The 9818-nt window shown below is 65.1% G+C and overlaps 3 protein-coding genes across 4 annotated transcripts; 2 read left to right on the top strand and 1 right to left on the bottom strand.

Moving 5' to 3' along the window:
- The first annotated feature begins 2318 nt into the window (after positions 1–2318).
- FAM110D (family with sequence similarity 110 member D) lies at positions 2319–5300 on the top strand. 2 transcript variants are annotated; one of them, XM_027740241.2, is made up of 2 exons: positions 2319–2473; positions 3653–5300. In XM_027740241.2, exon 2 carries the CDS (start codon positions 3765–3767, stop codon positions 4806–4808), a length of 1044 nt encoding a protein of 347 aa, XP_027596042.1. In that variant the 5' UTR covers positions 2319–2473; positions 3653–3764; the 3' UTR covers positions 4809–5300. The 2 variants fall into 2 exon arrangements, with proteins under 2 accessions (XP_027596042.1, XP_027596041.1); XM_027740240.2 differs by lacking the exon at positions 2319–2473 and adding an exon at positions 2658–2744.
- A 288-nt stretch (positions 5301–5588) lies between these two features.
- Positions 5589–6618, bottom strand: CUNH1orf232 (chromosome unknown C1orf232 homolog). Its single transcript, XM_027740248.2, has 4 exons — positions 6452–6618; positions 6266–6352; positions 6086–6183; positions 5589–5851 (listed from the first exon to the last, which is right to left on the bottom strand). The coding sequence occupies exons 1-4, from the start codon at positions 6536–6538 to the stop codon at positions 5593–5595; spliced, it is 531 nt and encodes a 176-aa protein (XP_027596049.1). The 5' UTR covers positions 6539–6618; the 3' UTR covers positions 5589–5592.
- Positions 6619–7388: 770 nt separating this feature from the next.
- ZNF593 (zinc finger protein 593) lies at positions 7389–8712 on the top strand. Its single transcript, XM_027740250.2, has 3 exons — positions 7389–7607; positions 8071–8133; positions 8245–8712. The coding sequence occupies exons 1-3, from the start codon at positions 7411–7413 to the stop codon at positions 8384–8386; spliced, it is 402 nt and encodes a 133-aa protein (XP_027596051.1). The 5' UTR covers positions 7389–7410; the 3' UTR covers positions 8387–8712.
- Positions 8713–9818: the final 1106 nt, after the last annotated feature.

The following is a 9818-nucleotide window of genomic DNA, read 5'->3' as shown; positions in this document are numbered from 1 at the left end:
GGAATTTCCAGGTTATTTGGGTGCCTGAAGCAGCAGATAATTGCCTAAGGGCTGCAATCCCTAAGGAGCAGCCAGAGGGTCTGGGCTGAGCCGTGGGGCTGAGCTGGCAGGTCCATGGGGCAGCTTCCATCCCAGACTCCTTTGTGCTCTCCTGGTGGGAACTGCAGCTGCTCAGAGGCCTCTTTACTCTCAGATTTGAGACAAAAACGGATGCAACCCAAAAACCTTTGCAGCAGGTGGAGGGCTCAGCCCAGATGTTCAACTCTTACCCTTTCCTGATCTCTTTCCTGGCTGTCCTTGTGGTCCCAGCACTGACCAGCCATCACCCACTGTGGGTTTTGGAGCCCTGCTGGGGGTTATGAACATCCACAGGAGCCTCCATGGCCTCTCCTGGGCCCTCTTCAGTTCCAACTTGCAGCGACATGTGGATGTCTGCCTCGGATTAGGTGCTGGTTTCAGATTTATTTGTGCCCATTTGAACCCTGGATATTTTTAAACCTGCCTAACAAGCCTTCCACTCCTGCCCTCTCCTGAAGAAAAGCTGCACCCTGAGCCCTCTCTGGCTCATTCCCAGCTTCCCTGGGCTGTGCTCCAGGGGGTGGCATTTGCATGGACCTGGGGCCAGAGGGACTTTTGTGGGTTGTGAAAGGGAACCGGCAAGTAGAGACAGATGGCTGGGTTACCAGGTGCTGCATTCCTGGCTGCACCTGGGCATGCTGAAAAGTGATTTTTTTTTAATTGTTTTTAAAAGGAAAAATGCATCTGAAAAGGACTGAATGGGTCACAGTGGCTTCTGGTCCCCTGGAACCATTGGAGCAGTGCTGGGAGCAGGGCTGGTTGATCAGGAGTGGGACACTGTGGAAGGAGGATCTGTGCTCTGAGACTCGTGGCCTCTGAGGACTTTCTCAGCCTTCTCTCACCCACTGCAAGGGCTGGAAGTTTCCATACCTGGCCCCAGCTGTGGCTGAAGGGCCAGGAAGGGCCCCTCAAATCATCCCTTTTTGTCTTCCAAAGGGAATCAGCTTTGTCCAAGCATTACAGTTCAACAGCAAGTGCCTGGCAGGTGGTCCAGGGAGTCAGAGAGGAGGGTGATCACTCTGGGGAAGGCATTTGGTCAGAGCATCCCATAGAAACACGTTACATCTGCCAGAGGAAGGTGATTTCAAGGCTGCTCTTACTCACTTGTGGCTTTACCAGAACAGCTGCCGGGATTCCACCTTGGAAAATAAAACACTTCCTAATAAACAGTGATTCACGTTGCCTGGAGTTAAAATTAAGGTCCTGTTGGCTGCCCCTCTCCCACATGGGAATCCGGGGGCAGATCCCAGGGGTGCCATGAGTTTCTCCATCTCTTACCCTGATCCTATTCCCTGCCTTCCACTGGATTTGCTCCTGTGCAGCCTCATCCTGCACACAGAGCTCTAGTTCTGCCTGCATTGCTCCTCTCCAGGTTTATTAGAATAAAATAGGTGGTTTGTCCCTTCCTTGCTTTCACTGGGAATTTTTTCCGGTGCCTACAGAGCTTGCACAAGCCCTGGCCCCTCTCATCCTGCTCAGCTTCCATCTGAGCCTCCGTTTTCGTCAGCACAGGAGTCCTGGCCCCAGCCCCTTCCTGGCACTGGGAGGTGCTGGATGCAGCCCCAGTTCCCGGCACTGGCTCCGGAGCAGCAGCTCCTCAGGAAGGAACTGGGGTGGGGACAGCAGTGCTGGGGGACAGGTCCCCGCTCATCCAGGGGGTCCCGGACTGAATGCCATGACTTTGTCCCTGCTGGAGCCTCCCCGGTCCCTGCGATCAGCCCAGGCCGGGCTGTGCCCCAGCGCTCCATCCACACTGGCTGCCAGAGGGATGGGGGAGCTGAGGGATCCCTAGGGAGAACTGGAGGCTTCTCTGACCCCACTCCGAGGGGCTGGGAGCCCAGCTCGAGATGCAGCACATCCTTCCCCCCTCCTGCTCCGATGCCACGTTCGCAGCCCCCCAGGCAGGAGCCGGGGATGGAGGGGGCCGGGGCTGTCCCTGTGGGAGCGCTCGGCCCTGGGGAAGGGAAGAGGGCAGTGGTAAAAATAACCCCTGGGCCAGCTCCAGCCCATTGTGGCTTCCTGCGATTTACAGCCCTTCCCGGGGGGAAGAGGCAGGAACCGGCCAGCTCGGGGCTGGATTTGACCCTTTCATCACCACCGGAGAAGGTGCCAGGAGGACCTTTCCTCCCTCTTTCTCCGTCGCCGTCCAGGGCAGGATCCTGGGGAGGGGACTGTGGTGGGCTCCTTCTCCTGAGCTGCCCCAGCATCTTGGAATGGGTGTAGGAGAAGCTGCTGGAGTGGACATGGTTTCCCTGTCCCCTTCCTGACGCCCCGCGGGCGGGGGGGACAGAGAGACTCGGTGCTGCCTGGGAGGAGTCAGAGATCGCCGCCGCAGATCCCGAAATCCCGGCCAGGTTCCCGTAAGGAGGTGGAAGGAGGAGGGGAGCTGGCAGAGGTGAGCTGGAGGTGCAGGAAGAGGAGGGTTAGTGCTGGGCAGGGGCAGGGCTGTGGAGGGGGGTCGCGCTGGCAGGGTGGGCTCAGGGTGGGCTCCTTCCGACAGGGGTTGGGCTGGCAGGGGTTAATAGGGTGGCTCTTCCTCTTCCTCATCCCCTATACGAGGCTCCTGCCGGGTGTGGGCTCAGTTTGCTGCGGGAGCCAGAGGGGCAGGAGTCGAATGAGACCAGAGCATCCCATCCCTGCATCCCATCCCTGCATCAGGGGCTCAGGTGAGCAAGAGCATCCCCCACCTGCTGAATCCCAATGGCTGGCACAGGTCCTGGCCACGGGGCTGGGCTGGGGACTATGTGGGAACACTGGCACAGGCAGTCACAGCCTGGGCTCACTGGCTCTGCTGGGGGGTGACAGGACCCTCTGCTGGGGACACCTTCCCACGGCTGCCAGGGGAGCCTGGGGAGCTCATCCCTTGGGAGCACAGGGCCAGACACACCACATGCCTCAGTTTCCCCACCTGTACAGTGGGGTGGATGCGGCGTGGAACCCGTGGGCTGTGTGTGGAGGAGCGTGGCAGGGGGTTCCTGGGCCCTGTGGCCCTGCTGTCACCTGGGAAGGCCCTGGGTCAGCTGGTGATGGCTCTTCAGGGCCATTCAGGCCTTTTGTGCTCATTGAAACCCTCTGCTTTGGGCATTTACAGCCTCAGGCTCCTCTGGACTCCTTCCCCAGCACCCTCCACCTCTGGATGCACACATGGGTGCTCGGGTGCAGCCGAGCAAGGCCTGGAGCACCCCAGGGCTAAGGAAACCCCCCTGGCTCCCTGCCAGGGGAGCACAGCTCGGGGACCCCAAAACCCCCCCCAGCCCCTGCCCTGCTGCCCCCACACGCGGGGCAGCTCACCAGCTCTCCTGAGCAGGGCTTTGTTCTGCCGCCCCTGCTCTCGGAAAGGCGAGGCAGTGGCCGGCTCCGGTATTTTTTCCTGTTGGAAGCCGCTCCTGGGATGCGAGTGAAGCCGGCGGATGTTCGGCGCTTCTCTCTTCCTGCCCGTGGGCTGGTCCTGCCTGGGCTGGCAGGACTCGCTGCCTGCCTGGGATTGAGGGGACCCCCGGCTCTGCCTCACCCCCATCCTCCTCCTCACTGCTGCAGCCTCGAGGCTAACCCTGACTCTCCTCTCTCCTCCCAGGGTGGAATCCAGGAGCCAAGTGAAGCTTCCAGAGCCTCCCCAGCTGCAGCACCGAAGCTCCCACAACCACTCGGGGGGCAAACAGAGCGACCAGCAGTGACATTTCTGGGCGATGGTGCCCTTGGGCAGTCCCACTCTTGCCGTCTGCGCCTCCAGCAACCTGCGCCTCGTGGCCCCCGGCCGTGGCTCCCCCCTGGCCTGGCTGAACCGGGGTCCCGAGTGCCCGGGGGAGCCGGGGGGCAGCGGGGGCCGGAGACCCAGCGCCGTGGAGCGGCTGGAGGCCGACAAGGCCAAATACGTCAAGTCCCAGCAGGTCATCAGCCGGCGGCAGGAGCCGGCGCTGCGGGGCTCGCCCCGGCTGTCCCCGCTCGGCCGGCGCCTCCTCGCCCGCCAGCAGTGCAATGAGCTGTGCCAGGGCTCGGAGCTGGGCCGGGAGGGGCCCAGGAAGCTGCCGTGCCCCCCGTCCCCCGTGTCGCGCCGCAGCGGCAGCAGGCGCCTGCTGAGACCCGACTCCCTCATCATCTACCGGCAGAAACGGGATTGCCTGGGCGGGGACAAGGAGAACGCCAAGGGCTCCGGGCTGGTGCGACGCCTCTTCCAGGGACCCCTCAGGGACAAGCCCCCCAGCTCCCCGCCAGCCAGGGGGCTGGGCGAGGGACCACCACCCCCGCAGAGCCCCGAGACCCCCATGCTGTGGGCGCCTGTGGAGAAGGAGGAGGCGAGGACACCGGGTGCCAACAGCAGCAGCAGCAGCGGCAGCGGTGGCACCTTCCCCGTGCCCGGCAGCCCCCCGGCAGAGCCCCCGCAGCCCCCCGGGAAGCAGGCGCTGGCCCTGCGTGTGTCGCTGCCGCTCTCGGAGAAGGAGCGGTTCTTCAACTACTGCGGGCTGGACCGGGCGCTGGTGGAGCTGCTGGGGCGGGAGCGGTTCGGGCCGGCGGGCTGGGACAGCGGCTCGGCTCGGCTCCTCGGCTCCTGCGAGTCGGAGCCCGGGCAGGCCTCGGGGGGCAGCGAGGGGGGCGCGGGGCCGGGCGAGGAGGAGCCGGAGGATGCCCGGCTGGGCTCTGCCGTCTCGGTGGTGGAGCGCAACGCCCGTGTCATCAAGTGGCTCTACGGCTGCCAGAGGGCCTGGGCGGCCGCCAAGGAGTCCACGGTCTAAGCAGAGACAGCCCGGCCGGGATGAGGACACCCACTGTGGCTCCTGCTGGCTGGACGTATCCCCTCGCCCTTGCTGGATGTGGCCAAAGGGCTGGTGGCATCCACAGTCCTGGTGTGCTGGGAGTGCTGCAGGCTGGGAAGGCCACCAGGACTACCCCAGACCCCAGGCTGAGCGTGGTGGGGGCACCTGAGGGGCAGGTGGGGAAGGGGCTCCCCTGGGTGAGTCTCTCCGTGGCCTCAGGGCTGGAGGGCTGCCATTCTCCTGCTGTCCCCCATCTTCTCCATCCTCCTCGTGCCCCCAGCCCAGGGTGGTGGGATGGTCCTGCAGCCCCCACTGACCACCCACACCCTGCTCCAACTGCAGGCTGGGGATGTGGGCAGAGCCCAAGCCCCTCATCGCAGGCAGTGCACACACCACACCCCCTCCTCCCCAGAAGAGGGGCTGGTGGGGCCAGAACAGCACTCAATAAAGCTGTTTGGGGTTTTTTTTCTAGCCTGGCAGTGTGTGTGGTTTGTGTGGGTAGATGCTCTGGGGTGGGGGGAGAGGGGCAGTTCCCCCTGCCCACCGTGGGGGTTGTGCTGCTCCAGGGGCAACGGGGCTGCTGTGGAGGGGATGAGGGCAAGGAAAGCACTTGGCAGAGCTTGGAAAAAGGGCACCTCGGGGTCTTTAGTGCACACATGACACCCAAACCCACTGCAGAGCCCTCGGGTGCAGGCAGGGGGCTGCCCAGTAGCAGTGGGGGGGCCACAAATACTGCTGGAGAGTCTGGCTGGTGCATCCTCCTCTAGTTGCCCTTGGGGGCATTTTTATTCCGGATTTCAGCCAGTTTGCCGGCCAGGAAGCCCCAGTGGAAGGCCCCTTCCTCCGGCTCCCGCAGGTCACTGCCGTCCTCGCCTGGGGGCTCCCCGGGGCTCTCATCTGGCTCCGGGGGGGGCACCCCCTTGTCTGGCCCTGCCGCCTGCTGCCACTTGGTAGCAAAGAGATCCCAAAATCCGGGTGCCTTCTCAGATTGGGGCAGCTCGGGTGGCTCAGCAGCCAGTGGGCTGGGGAGAGAGTGAGGACAGGGACATCGGTGTGGGGACCCTTCTCATCAGGTCCCACAAGGGCCAGAACTGTGACCCCCAAGCCTCTCATGTCCCCCTCCATGCCGGCTCTCCCCCAGGGTATAGGGCAGGGAAGGGGGATGCAGGTGATGGGATGGGGGGATGAAGGGGCTGGGCAGTTCCCAGGGGCTTGATCCGGGTTTTGGGTTCCCCCCCAGTCAGTTTCCAACTCACTGGTCTGCGCAGGGCTCTGGGCTGAGCAGCTGGTGCTCGTCCTCGCGGGTGAAGAGGGACGAGAGTGTCCGCCAGCTCCGGGCACCCACCCCCTGCACCTGCGGGGGAGGCAGCACTGGGCTCACCCGGGACCCCCGGGTCCCAGCAACACACCCCCCCTTCTGCCAGCCCCCTCCTCACCTTCCTTGCCAGCTGGGACACGGGGCTGGGCCCCTCCTCCATCAGCGCGGGGGTCTCGGCCGTCTCCATCAGCTCGGGGGGGTCCCCCTGCAACGAAGCCCCCGGGTGAGCACAGGGGTGCGGGCAGGGGGGTCGGTCACCCCACTTCGGGGGGTCCCGGGCTCGGTGGGGACCCTCCCACCTCACCTCGTCCTGCAGCGCCCCGTCCGCCCGGGGCCCCCCGAGGGTCTGCAGCACTTTGGCCTTGTAGAGCCGCCAGAAGCCCTGGGCCATGGTGAGGGGCTCGGCGGGGCCGGAGCCGGCGGAGTCGCGGGCGGTGGGGCGGGGGGGGGGGAACCGAGTGGCGATCCGGTGGCTTCATTAAAGTTTCAGCGGCCACTTCCAATGCACAAAAGGAATCTGAGCCCGCGCGGAGCCGGGGGCAGTGCGGGGGCGCCTGCTCCGGTCACCCCCAAACCCTCCCCTCCACCCCCGCGCCCCAGCGCCCCCAGTGCCCCTCGCCCACAGGAGACCCCCAGGGCTGGGACATCCCCCTCCCACGGCGCAGAGCAGACGCCGGAGCTCCGCGCTCCCCCCGCAGCGTGTCCCTATTTATAATTGATCACGGAGGAAACACGATCAGCGCCGGGAACGCGGCGCGCTGAGCCCTGCCCGGCTCATCACAGCGGTGACCGGGGCAGCGCGGGGCCCGCGGGGGGACACGGGGACAGCCCGGGGAGGGGCCACCGGGGGTTGGGGGGGTTGGGGGACACGGCTATGCCCGGGGACCGTCACCGGGCCCGGGGGGCTTCAGGCCAAGGCTGAGCCGGGGAAGGCGTGGCCGAGGGCGTGGCCTGCTGCTGATAGGCGTGGCTTACCACATAGTGGGCGCGGTCTATAGACCGGGTCAAGCCTTGTGGGAGGAGCCTGTCGCTTAGTGGGCGGAGCGTTCCTGCCTGGAGGCGGGATCTGCGCTTTGTGGGCGGAGCTTATGACTGGGGGCGGGGGTTATCTGCTCGGGGGCGGTGCCTGTCGCTTCATGGGCGTGGTCTGCCGCTTGGTGGGCGGTGCTTATAGGTTTGTGGGCGGGGCGTAGAGCCGGGCGGGCGGGGCCCGCAGCCTCCCGCGCCTGCGCAGTGCCGGCCCGGCCCGGCGTGGTGCCCGCCATGTCCCCGCGGAACGGCCGCCGCACCGGCGCCCACCGGGCGCACTCGCTCGCCCGGCAGCTCAAGACGAAGCGGCGCCGCCGCGACCTGGACGAGATCCACGCGGACATGAAGCCCGAGAACGCGGCGCGGCTGCTGCGCCAGGAGGTCGACCCCGACCTGCCGGGCTGCGCCCAGTTCTACTGCCTGCACTGCGCGTGCGTGCGGGGGGGACGCGGGGGGGCTCGGACCCTGGGATGGGGGGTGTCCTGGTCTTGGGGGTCCCACTCCCCTGCGAGGGGGTAGCCCTGGTTCTGGGGACTTCATGGCTCCTGGGGTCCGGGGGAGTCCCAGACCCGTGGAATGGGGTTGCTCTGGTTCTGGAGGGGTTCTTGGGATGCTCCTGGAGAGGGAGGGCGTGTTCTGGTCCGGGAAGGGGGTCTTGGCCCCTGGGATGGGGTTGCCCTGGTCCTGGGGGATCCATGGCTTCTGGGGTGGGCGGTGTCCTGCCCCCGGGGGGTTCTTGGCTTGGGAAAGCTTGTCCCAGTCTCAGGGTGAACCCCAGCCCGTGGGGGACTGGCCCCAGGCTTGTGGGGGGACCCCGGCCCTTCAGTAGGGCTCTCCCCAGCCTTACTCCCATCTCGGGGTCCTCTCTGACCCCCATCCTCTGGTCCCCCCCAGGCGCTACTTCGTGGACCTCAACAGCATGAAGGAGCACTTCAGGTCCAAGGTGCACAAGAAGAGGTGAGGAGGGGCCCAGCCCCGCCATCCCTCGGGGTGGTGGTGTCAGTTCTGGGCTGGTCCTGCCCTGAGGAGCGGGGTGGGAGCCTTCACACCCCCCTGTGCCTCCCCCAGGCTGAAGCAGCTGCGGGAGACTCCGTACACGCAGGAGGAGGCCGAGCGTGCCGCGGGGATGGGCTCCTACATCCCCCCAAAGAAGGTGGAGGTGCAGACCCAGCCCCTGGAGGAGGCCACCGAGATGGAGACGTCCAGCTGAGCCCAGGGGATGAGGGACTGAGATCTGGCGGCTCTGTAAAGGCATCTTTGTCCTCAGCTTTGTGAGAAAAACACGTCCCAGCACAGCCTGCCAGGAAAAACCACCCTGCTCCTCCTGCAGCCCCGGGACTAACGAGGAGAAGGAGCCAAGGAGACCCTGGGTGCCCTCACCATGCGTCCTCCTTCTCCAAGAAGGGACAAGCAGTTTGTCCTGGCAGGACTGTATGCTCCTCTCGTTGCTTTTGGAGAGATTTTGGGTGTCTGTCCTTGGGTCAGAGGTTATTACAGTGATTCACCCATTAAAATATGCCAACTAAGAGCCTGGAAGCATTGAGAGCTCTCTGGATATGAGGGGGACAGTCCCCCCGAGGGGTGTGGGGGCACCTCTCGGTGTTGTGCTCTCCCCCATCACCCAGAGGAGTCCATGCCAGCCCAGAAGAACAGCCTCATCCCAGTGCTCCTGCCCGGGCAGGGTGGTGAAACTCCCTCTGCCCTCCTGGCAGGGGTTTCCCAGGCAGCTTTTTTTGGGGTAGTATGTGCTTGAGTGACCTCCTCAAGCATCAGCGAGCAGCTGGTTTGGGCCTTGAGAGGGGAGTGCTGGTGTCCCCTTGGCAGGGACACTTTGAGGCTCCTGTCCCCAAAAACCAACCGGTGATTTCATGGTCCTGGAGGGCTGGGGCTGCACGATCACCCTCCCTGCCACCCTCCCTGCCTCGTGTCTGCCAGACTGATGCTGCTGGTGACCCTGAGGGGACACTGTGTGACAGTGCCACCACCCGCTGCCGCCGCTGTGAATTCCTACGGAGCAGCTGACCCCAATTCATCCCTCCTGCCGTGCTGGGGCCTGGGAATGAGCTGGGCATGGGGCTCCGGGCTGGAGCAGCAGGAAGGCAGAGCGACAACGCAGCTGTGCTGGGTAGGGAAGGGTTTATTTCCATGCAGCCTGCCCGGATTTGTCCCCGACCCTGGGGGGGATGGAGAGCTGCAGCTCTGCGTGGGGTCGGGAGAGGGGGGGTCGGGAAGGCTGCAGCCGCCATTCCAGCGGGATGTGCCTGCCCAGGGGACACGTCACCGACCCCGTGGCCCCACGTCCCCCCTGCCCCGTTACCTAATGGTGCTCGGTGCTGGCCTCATTCCTGGCACATTCCCACGGGGACAGAGGGGGTCTGTGGCTGCCAGCAGGGTACAAGGGGCCCCTCTGCTTCAGTGGGAGATGGAGATGGACGCAGCTCCCGGCTCCACCATCTGTCTGTCTGCCCGTTCAGCCTCCAGTCTCATGGCTGGATCCCGGTGTCTCGCAGCGGTTCGGGAAGGGGCTCATCCGGCAGCTCTGGAGCTGGAGGCGGCTTTTCCAGTCTCCATCCCGGCTCCAAAAGCGGGGACAGACAGGGACAGGCACGTGTCCCCCCTCCCCAGGGCACCATCGCGTGCCC

The sequence above is a fragment of the Pipra filicauda genome, unplaced genomic scaffold, assembly GCF_003945595.2.
Source record: "Pipra filicauda isolate LSUMZ 115617 unplaced genomic scaffold, ASM394559v2 scaffold219_size1829416_pilon, whole genome shotgun sequence".
Taxonomy (NCBI): Eukaryota; Metazoa; Chordata; class Aves; order Passeriformes; family Pipridae; genus Pipra; species Pipra filicauda.
The sequence above is the reverse complement of the archived record's forward strand: the minus strand, read 5'-3'. Positions and strand labels throughout refer to the sequence as shown.

Coding starts and splice junctions, on each gene's coding strand:
- FAM110D (XM_027740241.2), top strand. CDS start 3,765: ATGGTGCCCTTGGGCAGTCCCACTCTTGCCGTCTGCGCCTCCAGCAAC.
- CUNH1orf232 (XM_027740248.2), bottom strand. CDS start 6,538: ATGGCCCAGGGCTTCTGGCGGCTCTACAAGGCCAAAGTGCTGCAGACC. Junction 6,353..6,451: donor ACGGGGCGCTGCAGGACGAG/GTGAGGTGGGAG, acceptor GCTTCGTTGCAG/GGGGACCCCCCCGAGCTGAT. Junction 6,184..6,265: donor TGTCCCAGCTGGCAAGGAAG/GTGAGGAGGGGG, acceptor CCTCCCCCGCAG/GTGCAGGGGGTGGGTGCCCG.
- ZNF593 (XM_027740250.2), top strand. CDS start 7,411: ATGTCCCCGCGGAACGGCCGCCGCACCGGCGCCCACCGGGCGCACTCG. Junction 7,608..8,070: donor TTCTACTGCCTGCACTGCGC/GTGCGTGCGGGG, acceptor GGTCCCCCCCAG/GCGCTACTTCGTGGACCTCA. Junction 8,134..8,244: donor TCCAAGGTGCACAAGAAGAG/GTGAGGAGGGGC, acceptor TGCCTCCCCCAG/GCTGAAGCAGCTGCGGGAGA.